At 40.7% G+C, this 18297-nt stretch overlaps 1 protein-coding gene across 7 annotated transcripts in view; it reads right to left on the reverse strand.

The window, feature by feature from the left end:
• Nucleotides 1-18297, reverse strand: part of hspg2 (heparan sulfate proteoglycan 2) — a 91315-nt gene that overhangs the window by 61752 nt on the left and 11266 nt on the right. For all 7 annotated transcript variants that reach the window (XM_084916157.1, XM_084916156.1, XM_084916155.1 and 4 more), the window contains exons 2-3: nt 1866-1995; nt 1526-1576 (exon numbers count right to left, since the gene is read on the reverse strand). In XM_084916157.1, coding sequence (XP_084772283.1) covers nt 1526-1576; nt 1866-1995 — 181 coding nt within the window. The remainder of the gene's footprint in view (nt 1-1525; nt 1577-1865; nt 1996-18297) is intronic.

The following is an 18297-nucleotide window of genomic DNA, read 5'->3' on the forward strand; positions in this document are numbered from 1 at the left end:
AGGCAGAATTGCTATTTCTGTGAGCGAAGCACATGATGCTCTTATGCTAGCTTGCTACCAAAACAATTATTGTGCCCTGATGTAATTAGCTCCACGAATTGTTGCAAAAAAATAGTCCATTATGTGTCAGAGTCTTTTGGAAATGACCTTTTAGTTCACTGGCTCTTCATATGGAATCTACTTTTGAATCTATGGTATTACTGAATACAATTTAATGTTCGTTTCATAAATTCTGGTCCTCATTACAGTCAAACAGGATGATAAGTTATGGTATGCTTTAGGGCCATAGCCATACTACTAACCCAGATCAAAATGGCTGAAGTTATGGCAGCAAATTTCTATCTTTTACATATAGTCTATGTAGATCTACATGACACTCAATTAGACTTCAGCTAATTGAGTGTCATGTGAGAACTAAAATTAAAAGCACTTTAACCTATTAGCTCCCTTGTACCTGTGATTTCCGATTGCTTGCAATTTCCTAGTGGATTCAGGGAGTGTCATGTTTGCACATGCAGACAAGCAGTCAGCAGTCATGACTAAACCAGAGTACTTACTTAGAGTAATCTAAAGCGAGAAATGGCAACTTTGGACAATGCTTGGACCTAACTCATTGCTGTCACAAAATAGAGTGTTAACACTATAATTATGGGAAATAAAATTAAAGCACATATAGGATTCCATCGATCAGTGAAGTTTCATGGTGAACTATAAATCAAAACCTGAGCAATGGATATCTACGATGCGATTCCAGTTATCCTTTGACATCGAGCATTAATTTAGCTACAACATCACAGCTCAGCAGTTAAATGTAGTATGCTACTAGGTAATACTCTTAAGGCATCCTTTGTGGCTAACCCTGAGTAGCATGCACACATGTTCAGTGAAAAGGTCAGGTAACAGTAATTCTTACTTATTTTGCTGTCTGCAATGAAAAGCAACCCATGGATTGTAAAAACTATAAAACACGGACCAAGAACAGCGGCACACATAAACTTTAAGTATGATTAAAGAGTCAGACCATCATGCAAAGTTTATTATGGTTTCTCCATTATTTTTTTCTGAAACTATGTGCAGTGATATAGTGTGTTCCTTGAACAGAATACAAGTCTGAATAAAAATAATGGGGTAGAGGTGCTTTCCCGCAGTTTTTATTGTTCATTGGGCGTTTATGTATCTTATTGTGCTGTCACCTTCGCCAATGGTTAAAAGGATGAAAGAGGAGATGTTTATGTCTCAAAGATAAAGCCAAGGCCCTGTGTTATGACCAGAGTCTGGCAAGCTGGCGAGGAGGGAGGAGAGGGTGTAGTAGGATGTGGAGGTATCATCACTCAGGCACCGACAGACATTATGCACAAGTGTGCATGCACAAATGCACGCAATGACACACGCACGCGCACACGGTGCTACTGGTGCACGTCAGAGTCGCAGATGGGGGAGCTTTAGAGGGCTGAGTGATCCACCGCATGTAAACAAAATCTGTCAGAGTGGATTGTTAGATCCACAAGATTGTCTCTTCACTTACTTGTGCTATCAGGCCACGGTGTGCTTCCATATTCCTCTCCACTGGGCTGGTCTTTGGAATGAGAGAAACAGAAGTATAGGTCAATGTGCCAATTTGAGGTGAGGAAAACATGCTTTATTCAATTATATTTAAAGTAGTGCACCAAATCTCCTGGACATCTATATTCCCCTTAAACAGTCGGAATCTCGCAAGTCACTATAAGACGAATCTCTGAACAAATATTTACAGATTTTCTGTTTTGGCGTGGGTTAACAATCTTAAGAATTTATATTGAAAGCATAAGTGGTGTGAATTAAGAGCAGCTGTTGCTTTGTGGTTATGCAGCTTTTACCAAACCCACCTCCTGACGCTTCATCAGCTGCAAAGTCCTCATCATCATCCAGTAAACTCTGAGATCCCTGGACAGTTTTTTCTGCCTCCAAATCTTCTGGCAGAGGAACCTCTCCCCATACCTTGGAGGCCTGTGTCACCTGCAGTAAACAGAGAGATTAATAAGGGTTGAAGTCTCTTGGGAAAAGGGTTACACCCAGTGCTATACATGAGCTCTGGAATTGTGCAGAGAAAACAAAAGCTGGAATGGGAAATGGGGCATTGTGATCTGTTTACTTTAATCTTTTATTATCTCTTTTAACAGCATGCAAATAAAAGTTCACGACATCTAAGTTCTATTTTTTTCAGTCCACACGCTTAAATTCAAAACATGGCGTTTATGGTTTTTCCTCATGTAAATGTTAATGCGACAGAAATTCACAGCTGACTCCAAATCCAATGACAAGCACAGGAATACCTGCGTAAGTACACAGGCACACACACAAAAAAAAACTTATTTACGAAAGCCAGAAAAAGCAGCTGAAGTTCAGATCAGAATGACACTAATCTGTTAAAGTATCCTTTACACTCTGCTCTCCAGGCTAAAAATATATGCCACATACCACAACTAGTCCTTCAAAACTGACTCTGTACCTTGGAATCAGGAAATAGTCAATCAATAAACCATCATGTGCCCTCTAGCACCTCTAACCAAAACCTTTCTTTTTGATAAAGTGTTTGGTAAGGGCTGGATCAGGTGACCCTGAATCCTTCCTTAGTTATGCTGCGATAGGTCTAAGCTGCTGAGGGCTTCCCATGATGCACAGGAGTATTTTTTCTTTGCCATCTCCCGGTCGCCTCAGATGGCCACATCTCCCTGAGCTTGGTTACGCAGGAGGTTTGTTCCTGTTAAATGGGAGTTTTTCCTTTCGACTGTTGCCAAAGTGCTTGCTTATAGGGGGTCATCTGAATGTTGTCCTTTTTCTGTTTTATTGTAGGCTCTTTACCTTACAATGTAAGGTGCCTTGAGGCAACTATTGTTGTGATTTGGCTATATAAATAAAATGGAATGGAATTGAAACATCAAAAAGTCATAAAATGTCAGCTCAAAAAGGAAAAGTGGCTTTTGATCCTGTTTACCACAATTTGCCATGTTAGTGAGGCATGTTAGCATAAATGTATTGCTTCACGCTGTGCCTGTTCTCCTGCTGTATTGCTCATAATCTAAAGATTTATTAAATATGGAACTTGATAAAGTGTTAGTACATTCACCTCAAGGGAGATTTGAATACCCAGTCCACATCAGAATAATTCCACGTGACCTTTTCCTCAATTATTAAACTACAGACTACCAGCCTCAGGAAGTGCAAATTTTTTTTTGCAATATTCTCTTTATTGCATGACAACACATAGAAAATCAAATAAGCATGTAGCCAGAATAACGTCCTCCTGCAGGACACGTGACAGACACATCAGACACCTCACTGAGAAGACACAAAGCTTTTCCAGCCATTCCCATATCTGATCATCTTGATAAAGTTTACTATGGCGGCCTGACTGGAGCACAGTGTGGGTTTATTATCTCTGCTCTCAGCATCTCAGCATGCAGACTGCCCAGACGCTGGCTATAAGTTTAGATACGACTCTGGCAGGATGCCACCTCTGGCATTTCCAGTAGGCATGGCACGCCAGTTCCTATTTCCACCCAACTCTGTCATGGTAGTTTTCCCATTTGAATGGATCCAGCTAATAAATAACTAGATCTAACCCCCCTAAATCCTCTCTCCCCTGACTGAACACCCTTACAACAACAATCCCGGGCCATTTTCAAAAGCAAACTGCTGACTAACCAAATTCTTTTCAGTGATGCCGACCAGCCAACCATTGGTGTGATCATCTCCCGCTTCCCACTCCCTTGGGATGGTGTATGATCTGGACATGCTGGATGCCATTTGGGTGAAAAAAAAAAAAAAACCCTGAACAAACTTACAGATGGCTGCATATTCACACCTGATCTAAAGCTAACATGCTGAGCAACACTTGTTTGAGAATGTCAGCCGACCTCATCTTAGACAGAGCTGAGAACTCCATGTGAATGCGCCCTCTCACTCCATTCTAGTTCAAAAGCTAATCTGACCTTTAGTCTGAGTCTTGAGGTTGAGACATGTCTGTGGTGTTAGAGTTATCTCTCCCTGGAGATAAAGCTCTTGACGGACTGTAATTCTTCAAACCCCACCCAGAGGACAAACACCTCAGAAGCTCTCCTGACTCTAGTACCTTGCTGTGTAAACAAATTGCTCTATTAATTTGTTTCAATTTCCAATAAGACATGGTAATCAGGTTAGGCTTTAAAAAAAAAAAAGTAGGCGTCGACATAAATGCGCAGGAAGTGGCCTAGATACACACAAAAACACACACATGGACACCTTTCACATATAATATTTACTTATAAATTACTTAAAAATATGCAGCATTGACCTAGTAGCTGTACAAAAGGAAATGATGGAATCCATGAATAATGAGTGGCAGGTGACATGGGACAATACAGACCTTCAGCTGTTTAGCATGAACAACTGGTGATGACGGCAATGAGTGAGAAGCAAAACGTTTTGGAAAACGATTGATCACACTACACAAAAAGTGAGCCAAGAACCTTTCAAGACTGAAATACTGTCAGCTGTCGTTGAGTCTTGCAGCTGGAGGCCTGCTATCACCTCTGGTTCTCAACAAGTAATGCCTCCCTAATGCTAATATTTGCACTACAAGCCCTTTTATTCATCATTCAAGCATTTCATCACAATTTTTGGTTTTTTGCATTTTTAATCTATCATCATTCTGTGCTGATGAGTTTCACATTAACTTTCCCATATTAACCTCCTCGTCTGCCCTTTGAGGAAAACTGATTGGCACTTAGTGGTATTGTGCTGCCTGCATGCCAAATTATAACAAGCGTGAAACTGTGGAAGGCAAAACAGCACTGCAAACTGATTCTAATGCAGATAAGTAAAAAACTCACAAACACTGGCATTTGGTACCACGTGCAAACAAACACGGTCAAATACAGCCTTGCATGAACAGACACACACTATCATACACCCACACGTCAGCATTCTCGTCCTGGTTACATCTCAGTGATATCCAAAGCCTGTCAGAGGAAGCGTGAGAAGATTTCTTCAGGGATTCAGTTCACCCACTCCGTTAATAAACTGATGCAGCTGCAGGACAATCTGTAGGAAATGTCTTAAAGGCACAGCCAGTGTTTTACAGTAAAAAAAGAGAAAGAAATTGGATTTGCTCATGACAGACACGAGTCTCCCGCAAGTGATGCTCTCTCATTAAAATGTTTATTGATAGCAGCTGACACTATTTGTTGATAGCAGCAGCACAGGTTTAGCATTTAAATCACCTCTTGAGCTCACACAACCTATCAGCCTTTGTTCCCATGAGAGCTTGGGATATGCAAAAACAGAAAAATGAAAGCTGGAAAAAGGCAGCATTGCTCATTCCAATCAATTTGATCCAAACACCAAGTTGTGACCTTTTATGCAAGCAGAAAACCTTCACAAGATGAATTCTCAGCCTACTTGACCCTCCATCTCCCTTCACCCACCACACCTTCTCTTCCTTTTACCCTCTCTAATATCTGCTTGGGCTTGAAGTCGCAGCATGTACTAAGCAGGAATGGAATGTAAACCGTAGAAAGCTTCAAGTAGATGAAAGCTTGACACATACTTACTTCTTTTAGATAGGGTAGGTTGAAAAAGGGCCAACCAAGCACAACCGGGCACCAATGCAGGCTGAGTCGTTGAACTCCCTTTAGCTGACCCATTGTTATCTGAGGAATAGGTGTTGTGAACAAGCAGGCCTACGCTAGATCAGGTATACTACAGCAGGTAAAAATATGTTGTATGTGCATACAAAGAAAACAACATGAAAAAAGCTACTGAGAGAATAAAAGAAAATACATGATTCTCATGCTACAGTTAAAAAATATTAAGATGCTAAATCTACTCATCTCAAAACATTGCTGTTTTCAGATATGAGGGAGGTTTTACAACATGCTTGGCTGAGTGTTGTGAAAGAGCGATGAAAGGAAAAGAGGAAAAGAGATAAGCCCAAGAGCACCGTTCCTTTGCACACCTTTGACTACAAATCTGTGTTACTAGGGCAGGATTTTTATGTTTGTATGATACAAATTTCTACATTTAACCTGCATAGGAGTGGTCTGTGATTTGACAAACTACCAGTTCCGACAGTAAACCTCTGCTTGAGCCCCTACTGGATAAAGCACTTCCACAATGTGGCCCTTCTGCACTCAGCAATACATTGGTATTTCTACATGGTTTAATCTAATGTGACTGGACAGGAAGGAAGTTTAAGGAGCCCTTTGACATTATTCACAGATTGGCTTTTAAAGTGTTCAGTGACTAATGCTGTGGGTGGAACAAACACACCAGATTTCTTCAGAAGAGATGAATAGCAATGAGAAGGAAGGGGCCCAGAATAGCATATGTCCACATTTCTGAACACATTTTTGGAGTGTCTGCTTGACCATCTTCTGCTTCAGTTATATTCTGGTATTTGGAGAATGATGCTGCACGGTGCAATGCAATAAGAAGCATTGCATTGCAATGGAAAAGATACAATTCAAAATTGGGTAGAGGTGTTTTTTTTTGTTTTGTTTTTTTAGCTTGAATGAGTCATAGATTAGCATTAAGTGGCTAAATAAAAATCATCTGAAAATGGATTGGTACAAAGACTGGACTAAAAATGAAAATGAAAAAAAAAGGAAAAACCTTCAGAAAACCTAGATAACTATTGCTCAAGACCAGTTAAGGCAGAGATTCCCAAGGTGTGGGGCCCGCCTCCTGGGGGGGGGGGGGGGGACAAACGCTTGGACACTAGTTGTGCTTTTTACATCCACTAGGGTCCGAGTGAGTAAATTTTAACAGTGATGTTAGCACAAGCAGCATAATATGTAAGAAAAATTATTAATCAGTTGCTTCTGCAGCAGTCTGTTGTCATCCACAAGCATGTAAGATCCCAGCCTCAGTCTGTGCTTTTATCTAATGTCCATCCCTTTATAGGAGGGCCAAACATTCCATGTGGCAAGCAAATATGGCCTCGGGCTAGCATTTGCCACACAGCCTCACACACACGCCTTTCCCTTTATACCAACCCTCACTGTTTAGGGAGGCATGTCAAAATAAGCATCCAGCCTGTATAGACTTGTGTACATGGTGCAGCTAAACAGGATGAGATAGGATATCTGCACTGGAGGCAACTGGAAAAGGTGATGAGTTTTTCCTTTGTTGTTACCATGGAATTAAAATGGAGGAGTGAATACACGCTTACAAATATTACTTACTTCTACACCTTTCATACCTGTTATTTTGGTCTGCTCAAGTGCTCAATGTGACTGATGCTAACTGATTCCACTACATCGTTAGATGTTCAACATGGGTTAAAATGTTTTTCTTTTTGTGTGAATCTGAATTGGTTCAAAACAATATCACTCGCAAATTGGAGCGAGTCACGATAACATACTGTATTTCGGGCTAAAAGGTCAGCCTGGCGACACCATGACCAGACATGGAGCAGAGATTGCAAACCAGCCATGAAACAAGATACCCCAGCCTAATGCTAAATGAAATCCTATCTCTAATGGTCTTTTTGTCAGCCTCAGTGACAGCAAAACGACAAGACTTGGAGCCTTGCTACTTTTACTCTTTATTTATGTTGTATTGTTGAGAGTTTAGAAGAAACATACTCATAAGACTTTATATTTGTCTGTGAAGGTTCTCAGTCATCCAGGTCATCGTAGTCAAAGGAGCTTGCAAAGAAAAGCGTCTGGACTTCTTTAAGTTACTTGAAGACGTTTCACCTCTCATCCGAGAAGCTTCTTCAGTTCAGAACTGAAGAAGCTTCTCGGATGAGAGGTGAAACGTCTTCAAGTAACTGTGTTAGAATCATTCAGTTCAGAACTGAAGAAGCTTCTCGGATGAGAGGTGAAACGTCTTCAAGTAACTTAAAGAAGTCCAGACGCTTTTCTTTGCAAGCTCCTTTGAAGACTTTATATTAAATCATCAAAAAACTGCATAAACACTGATTTTCTCAAATTTTCTTAGGTAGATGTAAGTGATTTCAAAACCTATATTGCATTCCCAATGTGGCTGGGATAATATAGCATGACCACATTCCCCCCAAATAATCCTAGGCATGAAAACCTAACTGACACCTAAAGAAACACAGTAATTTCAATTATCACCCCAGCAGGATGCTGCATTAACAGACCACCTAGAATGACAGCCACTCCTTTTTCAATGGTCAGTCCTGAGTAACCCCAACATTAATGAACAAAAGCTCAGCAAACACCCCCCCCCCCCCCCCCCCCCCCCCCCCCCCCCCGCATGGGTATGGTGCAGGTATAAAGGAATGCATGCATACACTGCCTAACAGTTATCAGCCCATTAGTTTTGCCAGGAATTAAAGTAATCTGTTTTAATAGGCCAGTGCGGTTAGTGAGAAAGCTGACTTTACTGGATTGGAGGTTTAGCTCCTGGTGCGCTTATTGTGAGAAAAATGTGCCAATGAATGTTTATATGCTCATGGGCAGACCACAAGCAGTAGTAGAATACTTAAAAAGGCAAATACAAAAACACCATCAAGTCCTTGCCCACCTGAGCTGCATGTCACAACATAAACACTGCAGCAGTGCATGGTCTGAAAATAGTGCATGTGTTTCCGGTAACATTTCTGAGAGTGTCCTACAGGGAGGAGGGGAAAAAAGGGGCCAGTTCCCCCAGACGACAGCTGACAGGCGAGGTGTTAAGACCTGTAGCAGCTCAGAGGGGAAGAGCAGCTCTAGCTTGGCCAGCCCTGGCCTGTTTATTTATAACAGAAAGAGCCCCTTTGAAAGCACTGCTGTGTCACTTAAGAAGTCTGCTTTTCTTCCCACTGGGGAACTAGGAGAGATCAGAGATCTGAGTTGCCTGAACATCTAGATGACTCTGAAACACAGCAAAAGCTCAGGACAAATATCAAATTGAGCCTCAGTAGATATGCAATATAAAAACTATTGATATCCTTGCACAGTATTTACCTTACAATGTAGCTGATAGTTTTCAAAACAGCCATTCCACTATTATTAACTCAAAGGTGAGCAGTGGATATGGTAAATTTTAATGAAGTAAAGGAGCTAATCTAAGGGAAGGTAAGTGAAGAAAGCTATGCTGTGATATCGCAGGATGAAACAAAAATCTCAGCAGCACTGGACATAATGTGCTACTAACTGCAAACATTTCTGTCACTAACTTTCTCTGCCAATTTACTCTTTGACAGCTTTAAAGGTAATAAAAATAAGAATTACAGGCATATTTCAATCGACTGCAACACTCTGGAGGACGGCGAAGAAGACTTGGACAGTTTGCAGTATTTTATTGATGAGTGTTTAGCAAACATTCAACACTCAAACTCAAACAAACAGTTTAAACATGACCACCCTGAGGTTTGTCTCATGGAATGTATGTGGAATCAGTTCCAGGGAAAAGAGGCTTAAAATTACTAACCGATTAAATGACTTACAGGCAGACATTGTCTTTCTACAGGAGACTCACATGTCCAAAACATCTTGTACACACACTCACTTCTCCACAGTTCCCTCACACGTTCTCAGCCTGTTACAACTCAAAACAAAGAGGCGTAGCCAAATTAATTAGCAGAAAAATAAACTTCACTGTTAGCAACACTATTACAGATCTAGAAGGTAAAGTTTATAAGACTTAATTTATGTATTCAAAATATGGATCTGTGTATTGCTAGTATATATCAGCGGTCCCCAACCCCCGGGCCTCGGACCGGTACCGGTCCGTGAGTCGTTTGGTACCGGGCCGCGAAAGTTGAGGCTCAGGTGTGAAATGTATGGTTTTCAGGGTTTTTATCGGTTTTCAGCGTTATTTTGTTATAGTTTTTATCGTTAACTCGGTTTTCCTGGGTCTTTTCACGTGTGTTATGAATAAATCTTATTTTTTTCGGTACCAGTACTAGTTTTATTTTGTTGTATTTATCCGCGACACCTTAAAGGCCGGTCCGCGAAAATATTGTCGGGCATAAACCGGTTCGTGGCGCAAAAAAGGTTGGGGACCGCTGGTATATATGGTCCAGAATTAGCAATGGTGAATTCCTTGAATGTCTGAAACTGAAGTCCATCATACAGGAAATATTCAATCCCAGTCAACTGAATCTACAAACGCCAACTTGAGTAACAAAATTTTAAATATCTGTACCCCAAATGGTTATCAAAAATGTATAAGATATTGTTTAAAACTCACGAATTACTTTCCATCCTAACTGTGAAGTGGGAACGAGATCTTTCCATTGGTCCACATCAAAACTTCTGGACACAAATAGGCTTAAACACCTTCAAAATGACTAAAAGCCCCAATTTAGAACTTATACAATACAAAATTCTCTACAGAACACACCATACAGGACAAAGGCTGTTCCAAATGGGCCTTACACACTAATATGCACCTATTGCAAAGACAACTCTGCTGAGAACTATATGTACTCTATGGTCCTGCAGGCCTGTCCAGCGATTCTGGCAGAGGATATGTGAAGAGCTATCCACAGGGTTTAGTTGCAGTATCCCAACCTCACCCAAACTGTGCATCTTAGGTGACATATGGAAGCAAATGCATCACATATACTCCTTACTTCCTTATCCATCGCCAAGAAAACTATTCTCATGAACTGGAAATCAAAAAACAGCTTATGTATCAGTCAATATAGAAATGTACTTCTTGATCACATTAGTTTTTAGAGAATGTATGCCTCTTCAAAATACCAACTGGATGAATTTGTCCCTCACTGGTCCCCACTTATCAATTCCATTACTTAGTGGATGACTGTAGTCTCTTTTCCCTGTTTGCCTTGCAGATGGATAAGGGTGGTCTCTGGGACTACAGGTGTCTGGTGGCCTTCTAGGGGCCGGAGAGCTGAGGTTGTGGTTTAGGAGTGTATGTGTGTCTACCTCGGTTAGTGGCAGTGGAGGACTGAAGCGGGTGTTGTCTAACGGTCTTGGGATGTGGGGCCTGGGGTGCTTGTGGTGGCGGGTGCTGGCCCTGCATGGCAATGCTGGGTTTTGTGTTTTTGTGCCTGGGACACTGTTCTAGACAAATGTCAGGGTGGCTGGCCTCTAGTGGGGTCGACTGACTGTTGCCTCTGGTCCTCTGGGACTCTCACTCTTTGGCCCTCCTTCTCTTGCTGGGATGGGCGTTTGGTTGTTGTCAAGATGAGGGGCATTATTGTGGCTTCCCACCCTCATAGATTTGTGACAAAGACACAGGCATTTTAACACTCTCTGTTTCTCTCTCTTACTCACACTAGAAAAAGATTGTTGATTTATGTATCTGTGTGTTTTCTAATTTGTGTGTTTTTTTCTTACAGGAGCAGCAGTTAGTGATAGATTGTACATATTTGTACTGTATAATTTTATTATATTTCCACATGACTATATATACCAAGCTTCACAGTAAGTCTCATCACAGTTGTGGAGGAATTTCACTAGAAAAGAAAAAATGTCAACCTTAAAGTGGTGAACAAGGAAAAGTCACCCTCTTGAGGGTGAATGCCTGTTTTTAAGATATTTTAATTTAGAGGAAAGCGGCAAGCCAACACCCTGGCATTACTAACCCAAGAACCAAGGTGCTAACATGACTTAAAAGATGTCTTTTTTAAACATAGATTATAATTAGTTGATTTAAAGGTTTGCTTTCTAGCTAAGCTTTAGAAAGAAAGTGCCTACACCTGTTTGATGGCTCTGAAATTAAGCACTGGCTTCCCTACGCTGAATGCAGTAGAGTTGCCCTCCTCGCTTCCTCTCTTGCTCATTCTCACCTCAGGACCAACTAATCTGACACCACCTGTTGACTTGGCCACACTTACAATGTCCCACATAATCACAGGCCAAAGCTAGATCAGTCTGTCAGCTTGCCCAGTACACTTTTCTCCACATCACTGTGTAGGAAAGGCACTTCATGCAACCATTTCTACAACTGAAATTTAATCTTTAGAGCTGCAACACATCCACAGCTTCTCAGTGAGGTGCAGAAAGTAAACATCTGCATCTTGACAATAACAGAGTCTTGAATTTGTGAGCAGAATAGGCTTTTGCCAGGAAGGGAATGACCTCCAGGTGTCCGGGCCTTAGGGAATAGTTTCATGTCAGTAAACCACTTTCCACCAGTTCCCAAGGTCATGCTCGTTGGGATGGCAATCTCATAATTAACTGGGCTTTGCAGGGAACCATGGTGAAGTTTCTGGAATGAAAGGCAGTTGCAACATGTTAAGCATCTCATACTGTGAGTTTTGAACAGTCCTTGTTCAGAGACCCAAGATACACTTTGAGCTCAGAACATCACAATAAAACATGTCTTTGTTGGACACCATCTGCGCATCAAAGTCCCGTTCCTATTCTTTTTTTCTTCCCACAACAGTACTAACAGTACAGTTCTGTTAGCTTTGCCAAGGCCTATATTAGGTCTACTGAAGTGACGGGCTGTGAGAACAAAATATTCTTCCACAGCTGTTTATGCCATTAATATAAACATAATAGGGATGAAGCATGAAAGAGAGCTGTGCTCCCCTCCAGATGTTCTGTGCTGCAGAGCAAACAAGACACTGCTGTCTGATGTTGACAAAAATCATCAAAGGGTGCATAGAGAGGAGAAATTCAGAGGTTAACCTTGCCTTTCAAGAGCCCGCCCCTCCATTCTAACTTGGAAATTACCTGGCAGCTGTTTTGGCAAAACCTTCACTCCACGGAAAGACCAAAAGTGGGAGTAGACAAGGAGCATGGTAGGAAAAATCTGATCTGGCCTTACTTGCCGAACGGCGCAAAATATCCATGAGCAATAAGAAAAGGTTAGCTTTCATCACAGCCCACACAAACAAGCACGAAAGGGGTTCTCTAGTTGTTAAAATTATTATAAAATAAATATTGATGGGAGTATCATGGTCTTGGTACCTACAGCCAGCAATTAAGAAGAAATTTGAAACATATTAACACTATGAACCATTAGTAATGGGCAATTTGCAATCGAGATCATCTGACACTTCGGTGACAGATGAACTCATCTTTGTCTTCAGGCATAAACATTATTCATTGTTACCCTAGTTACATTTTTTCTAATATTGCTTGGGGAGTACTCCTGCTGTCTGATTATGTATGAAATCCCTACTTCATTTGGTGTGCATGATGGGTGAGATGAAAGGTTTAATGTCTATATCAACATGCACTTGTGTGAAAACAGTGAAAAAGAAGACTTTACTAAATGTAAAGACCTGCTGTAAAATTAGAGGGATATTTAAGTAAAGGTGGCCCAGCTGTGCCTAAGTTAAGGCTAAACTCTGTAGCAGATTAATTAATTAACTTTATTCACATGAAAAAAAGCTGTGACTGAACATTAACTCAAGTAGACAGTCATCACAAATACCTCTACTATGAATCCTCTCAGCCATTTGCATACAGTATGTTTTGATAGAACAGTGCTATAAACCAGTACCACGGCACCAAAGCCATTTATGTTGTTGTCATTTCTGTTCCAAATGTCAGCATATTTTCCAAGTCATCTGCTCTTGTTTGTTTGGATCTGGTTCAAAACACCAGTGTGAAGAGCACACAGCTCTCATCCATTGGGAGATGTGGTAAAGGTTAAAAATTCAGTTTCACTAATTTTTGAAAGAGCAGCTGCTCATGACTAACATCAACCTGACAAAAAAAACATCAGTTTGTTAATGTAGCTAGTAATTCTCAAAGCTGGAAGTGTGTGCCTACATAAATCAATGAGCTATGTCAGCAAGAGTGAATGAAAAACGATGAGGTAGGTGTTTAAATCTATGTCAAGGATCATCACTGAGTGAATTCCCATGAGCTTAGACGGGAGGTCTAGGCGGAGAACAGAAGTGGAATTCCGGGGGGGATAAAAATACCTCAGGAGCTGCGTAGCTGCAGGTGTTATTACACCCCCCTCCAAAGGCCCTGCAGGGCCTCTGGAGAACAGGGTGTAAGGGGCATCTTCAGATCGCTGAGCTGTTTCTTGTTGTTTCCATTACTTTCATTAATGTTTTAGATGTTAATTGCATAAAAAATAATGATTAGAATGATTAGAAGTGGAAAAAATTGCTAGTCACTGCAGATTATGCAGAGCTAGCTATTACAGAAGTGTTCAGGATATTCAAGTTGTGCTTACTTTCCTGACTTTTTTTTGGCCAGCAACTTTAAAGAAGCTTTTGTTTAAGACTCTTGCTTATGTAAAACTCTACACATGCAGTTTCCAGATCGATCATCAGAGAGGTTGGGTACTACAGTAGGCAGTCTGCTGCAGCAGTTGGCAAGCCCCTTACGCTCCCATCTGAGGTTAAATCTGGAAAGCAACCAATAAACACAGAAGAAAGGCATGTTTGAGAGAACCCTGTGAGAGGTAGAAGGCATAGCCAACTATTGCTCAGCATAGTGGCACACCCACATCTGCATGAAAATTAGCTGAAGATCTCTTTAAATTGGTAAGCTTCTGACAGTGATTCAGTTAGAAGGCAAGAGACAGCAGCTCTGGTTCACTTTCCTTTTTTTCTCTGCATAGAACAAAGTGATTTAGTTTTTTTTTGTTTGTTTTGACAGTGTGCAAAATGACCAAAAATAGGCATGAATGCTTTAAGGCAAATCCACCCACAGCTTGCCTAGCAGAGATGTGGCCCTTAGGCTTCAGTCTAACAAGGGACTTTCCCACAGGTTGTCTTCTTTGTCTGATGAAGGAAGTCATTTATTTCCCACAACCCAAGGACAGAGGCAAATCTTAATCTTCACTTCTTTAACCACAGCCTAAAGCAGAGAAATGTGAACATTCCTAAAGCCAGTTATTCCAATTGGCCTGAGAAAGGGAATCAGCTACCCACTACCCACAGCATAAAATGCCTTCAGCCTGACTGGCCTTCACTATTTTCAATCACAGTTTTATTCTCTGGATTCAAATTCCCTCTGTCACTCCTTGACAAAGGATCAAGGGGCAGGGCACTTGCCAAAAAAACCAGCTTATCTCCTGAAGGATGGTTCAAGAAGAAGGATCAGGGGAATCCCAGAGACTCCTTAGATTTGTCCAGGTGTAAAGAGCTTCTGTTTTGGCCAGAAAGAAAGATCCAACCATATACATAGGATTAGTTTACTTGGCTTGCTCGGGTTAAACACTTGTGATGGTCTTATGTCTCCTTTTTGTAGTATTTTATTATCTTTTTGAAGTCTTCTAGATCTTTAAAAGCCCATAAACATGTTTTCTAATTCTATTCTGATTTGAGAGTTCCCTTGTTAATGGTGTGAATTAACTAAGTAAAAAGATACTGGCTCAAACTAACTAAAAGTTGAGCACTTGCAAAAGAAGTTCCTTATAGTGTTTCAGTGCTTTAGCAACAAGTATGGAAATCCATGCCAGCTCAAACCTTAGTAAGTCTCAGTGCAGACTTTGGATAAGCAAACAGAGAGTGCAGGATGAAGATATGGTTATGAATGAAGGCTGGGGAAAAGCTGTTGGACAGGAGATAAACAGTAGTCCATTCATTACTTTTGTCCAAGGTCAACAAGGGCCTCAACTAGAGCCTCTTGAGATCTTGTTGAGTTTTCTTGCAACATTTGCATTCACAAAAACAAAAGTTAGGGTTACATATTCTTCATTTTATCCATTGCTTTTATGGTTTTGCATTGGTGGCGATGGCAATATAAAGTAATTATTACTGTATTCTGTTATTGCCTTTAATGTTTTTTCTCAGACTACTTATCCTATTTAACCTCAGGTAAAACCTTTCAGCATGAGTCATGCTTAAAAGCTGTAACATTCTGTATTTTGTTACTGACTGTATCAGCAATGAAAGATTCAGTATATTAATGCACCTAGACTGGGAATGTTCCTGTCTAGACTTTTTCCCTGGAGTGATCAGTCACCCATCCATCACGCAAAAACGAAAAAGCAGGTACTGATGTGGATTGAGCTGTCATGATACACAAACTGATAAATACAAGTAAATGAGTCCCTCTGAAACACAAACAAATTAATAAAATTAGTCACTAAATGTCAAAATCTCAAACACATCTGCCAAACCAAATGCACAGAGATCAGAAAAAAGTAAACAAGTAAAAACATATAATTGTAAAGATACTGAGTGTGATAAAGTCTTACTGCTATCCCATTTTCCCTGATGAACTTAGAGGAAGGAATTCCCCCAGAAAGAACCACGCCTGCTGGATCTTACGCTTAGAGATCCAGATAAAATCCCTGAGCTAAATTAAACACTTCCTTTACTTCACCTACCCTTCCTCCACAAGATAGATCCAAAAATAAAGTGCCTGCATGTTCGCAGCAGGACAATATCTAAATACAGCAGTAACTACAGTGTAAACAGACAAAAACAGCAACAGCAAGTTCGTACTGTGTGCTGGAAAATTTAGCACGTCACTTTCACCGGGAACAGCAAATATCCCCATAGTATAAAAACATAAACAGTCTGTGTGTTCAGTTTAAACAGTGATGGTAAGGTAAAACCCACAGATCACCAATATCACCAATGGTGGTTGCTAAAAAATGTAACATTAGGCAATATCAGTTTTAATATCACTGCACTGACCAGTCGTTCACTTACGGTGATATCGCAAATCAGTGCAAATTTTACACTGATGTTAGCTCTAAGTTATATTTGTATCTTTTTAACTCTTTCACTCAGAACAAATTACATTAGTCAGCAAAACAGCAAAAACTTAGCTATGAAGACAGACTATTCATTGCATATTGCTAATGTGCAACATGGAATGTTGAGTAATAATGAGTAATAATTCCATTTTTGATTCACTAATCAGAGGTGTCGAACTCCAGGTCTCGAGGGCCGGTGTCCTGCAGATTTTAGATCTCACCCTGGTAATTAATCAAATGATTAATTATTTTACCAGGCCTCTGGAGAACTTCAAGAGGAGATGTTGCGGAGATAATTTAGCCATTTAAATCAGCTGGACACGTCTAAAACCTGCGGGACACCGGCCCTCGAGGTCTGGAGGTCTGGTTTACATATATATCAAAGACTTAAAGGTGTTTTTGGCCATCTTCCAACCAGACAACAAACCTGAAGGCCAACATGTGACAACCGTAAACAAAGTCTGGGAGTATCTACTTTTTAATGGTTGATGGATGAATTTCACCAGTCCTCATAATTCAACAACAGGCCCTTATTTGACTGCATGCTCACACCTACAAAGACATCTGTTTGCCAGGACTTTAAGCAATAATACAAGAAAGCAGAAGGTCTAACCTGCCCATTCATTGGAAGCAGATGTGAGGGATCTATTTCCTACTATAATAAAAGGTAATTATAGGCAAGGGGCCCTGTGTGTTCTTATGAAAACACAGGGAGCAGTGGTGGTTAATCAGCAAAGTGAACCCGTCAGGTATATGAGAGAAGCCAGTGAACTGCAGCCTGTTCTGTGTGTGACTCATCACTGTCATAATGGACAGGTCAGCACAAGCCAGCTGACCTTTCAAGGGAAAAAAAAAAGAGCAGAATAAGGATCATTTAAGACCCAACTTTCACCGGGGTGATTACATCACTCCCTGTGACCTTTGTGACAGTTTACAATAAAGCTATACTTCCTCATAAAACGAGCAACAACACAATCTTTGCATGAATAAGAATCTAATAATACAAATATTTCTTTTGCTTGCATTTTTAGTCACATCACTCTTTCATCTGCTTAATTCTTACCCAGGAGGCAGAACAACAGCAAGATGGGCAATAACCGACAATGCCTGCTATCCTTGAGAAAATAAAAAAAAGTATATAATCATATTTATAATAAATTTGTTGCTCCTCATAGTTGAGACATGAAGTCTTCTTCTTCTTCTTTTTTTGCACAAATGCATGAGTTCACAACTCTTTCATCTATAAGTACCTGTGCGCCTTTATTAGATTATTAATTCATGAATTATTAATCTAAGTGGCATGTTGTCAGTGTTCTGGTGGGATGAGAAAAACTCATTAATCACTAAGTTTAACTTCTTAATTCTTCTTTTGGAGAAAAGTCAACTTTTGAGGCTTTTTTATAGATGTAACTGATGAAAAAGAAAAGGGTGGAGTGCCCAATCCGGGTCAGGGACGAGTTCTTGCCCCAAGTGGAAGAGTTTAAATCTTGTTCACGAGTGACGGGAGAAGGCAGCGGGAGATTGACAGACGGATTGGTGCTGCAGCTGCAATGATGTCTGGATTGGTGAAGAGAGAGCTGAGTGTAAAAGCAAAACTCTCAATTTAGCAGTCGATCGATGTCCCTACCCTCACCTATGGTCACGAGCTGTGGGTAGTGACCGAAAGAACTCCCTTAGAGATAGGGTGAGAAATTCGGCCATCTGAGAGGGGCTCAGAGTAGAGCCAGAGGT

This window comes from Perissodus microlepis, chromosome 20 (assembly GCF_051167445.1).
Source record: "Perissodus microlepis isolate ML-2025 ecotype Zambia chromosome 20, ASM5116744v1, whole genome shotgun sequence".
NCBI lineage: Eukaryota > Metazoa > Chordata > Actinopteri > Cichliformes > Cichlidae > Perissodus > Perissodus microlepis.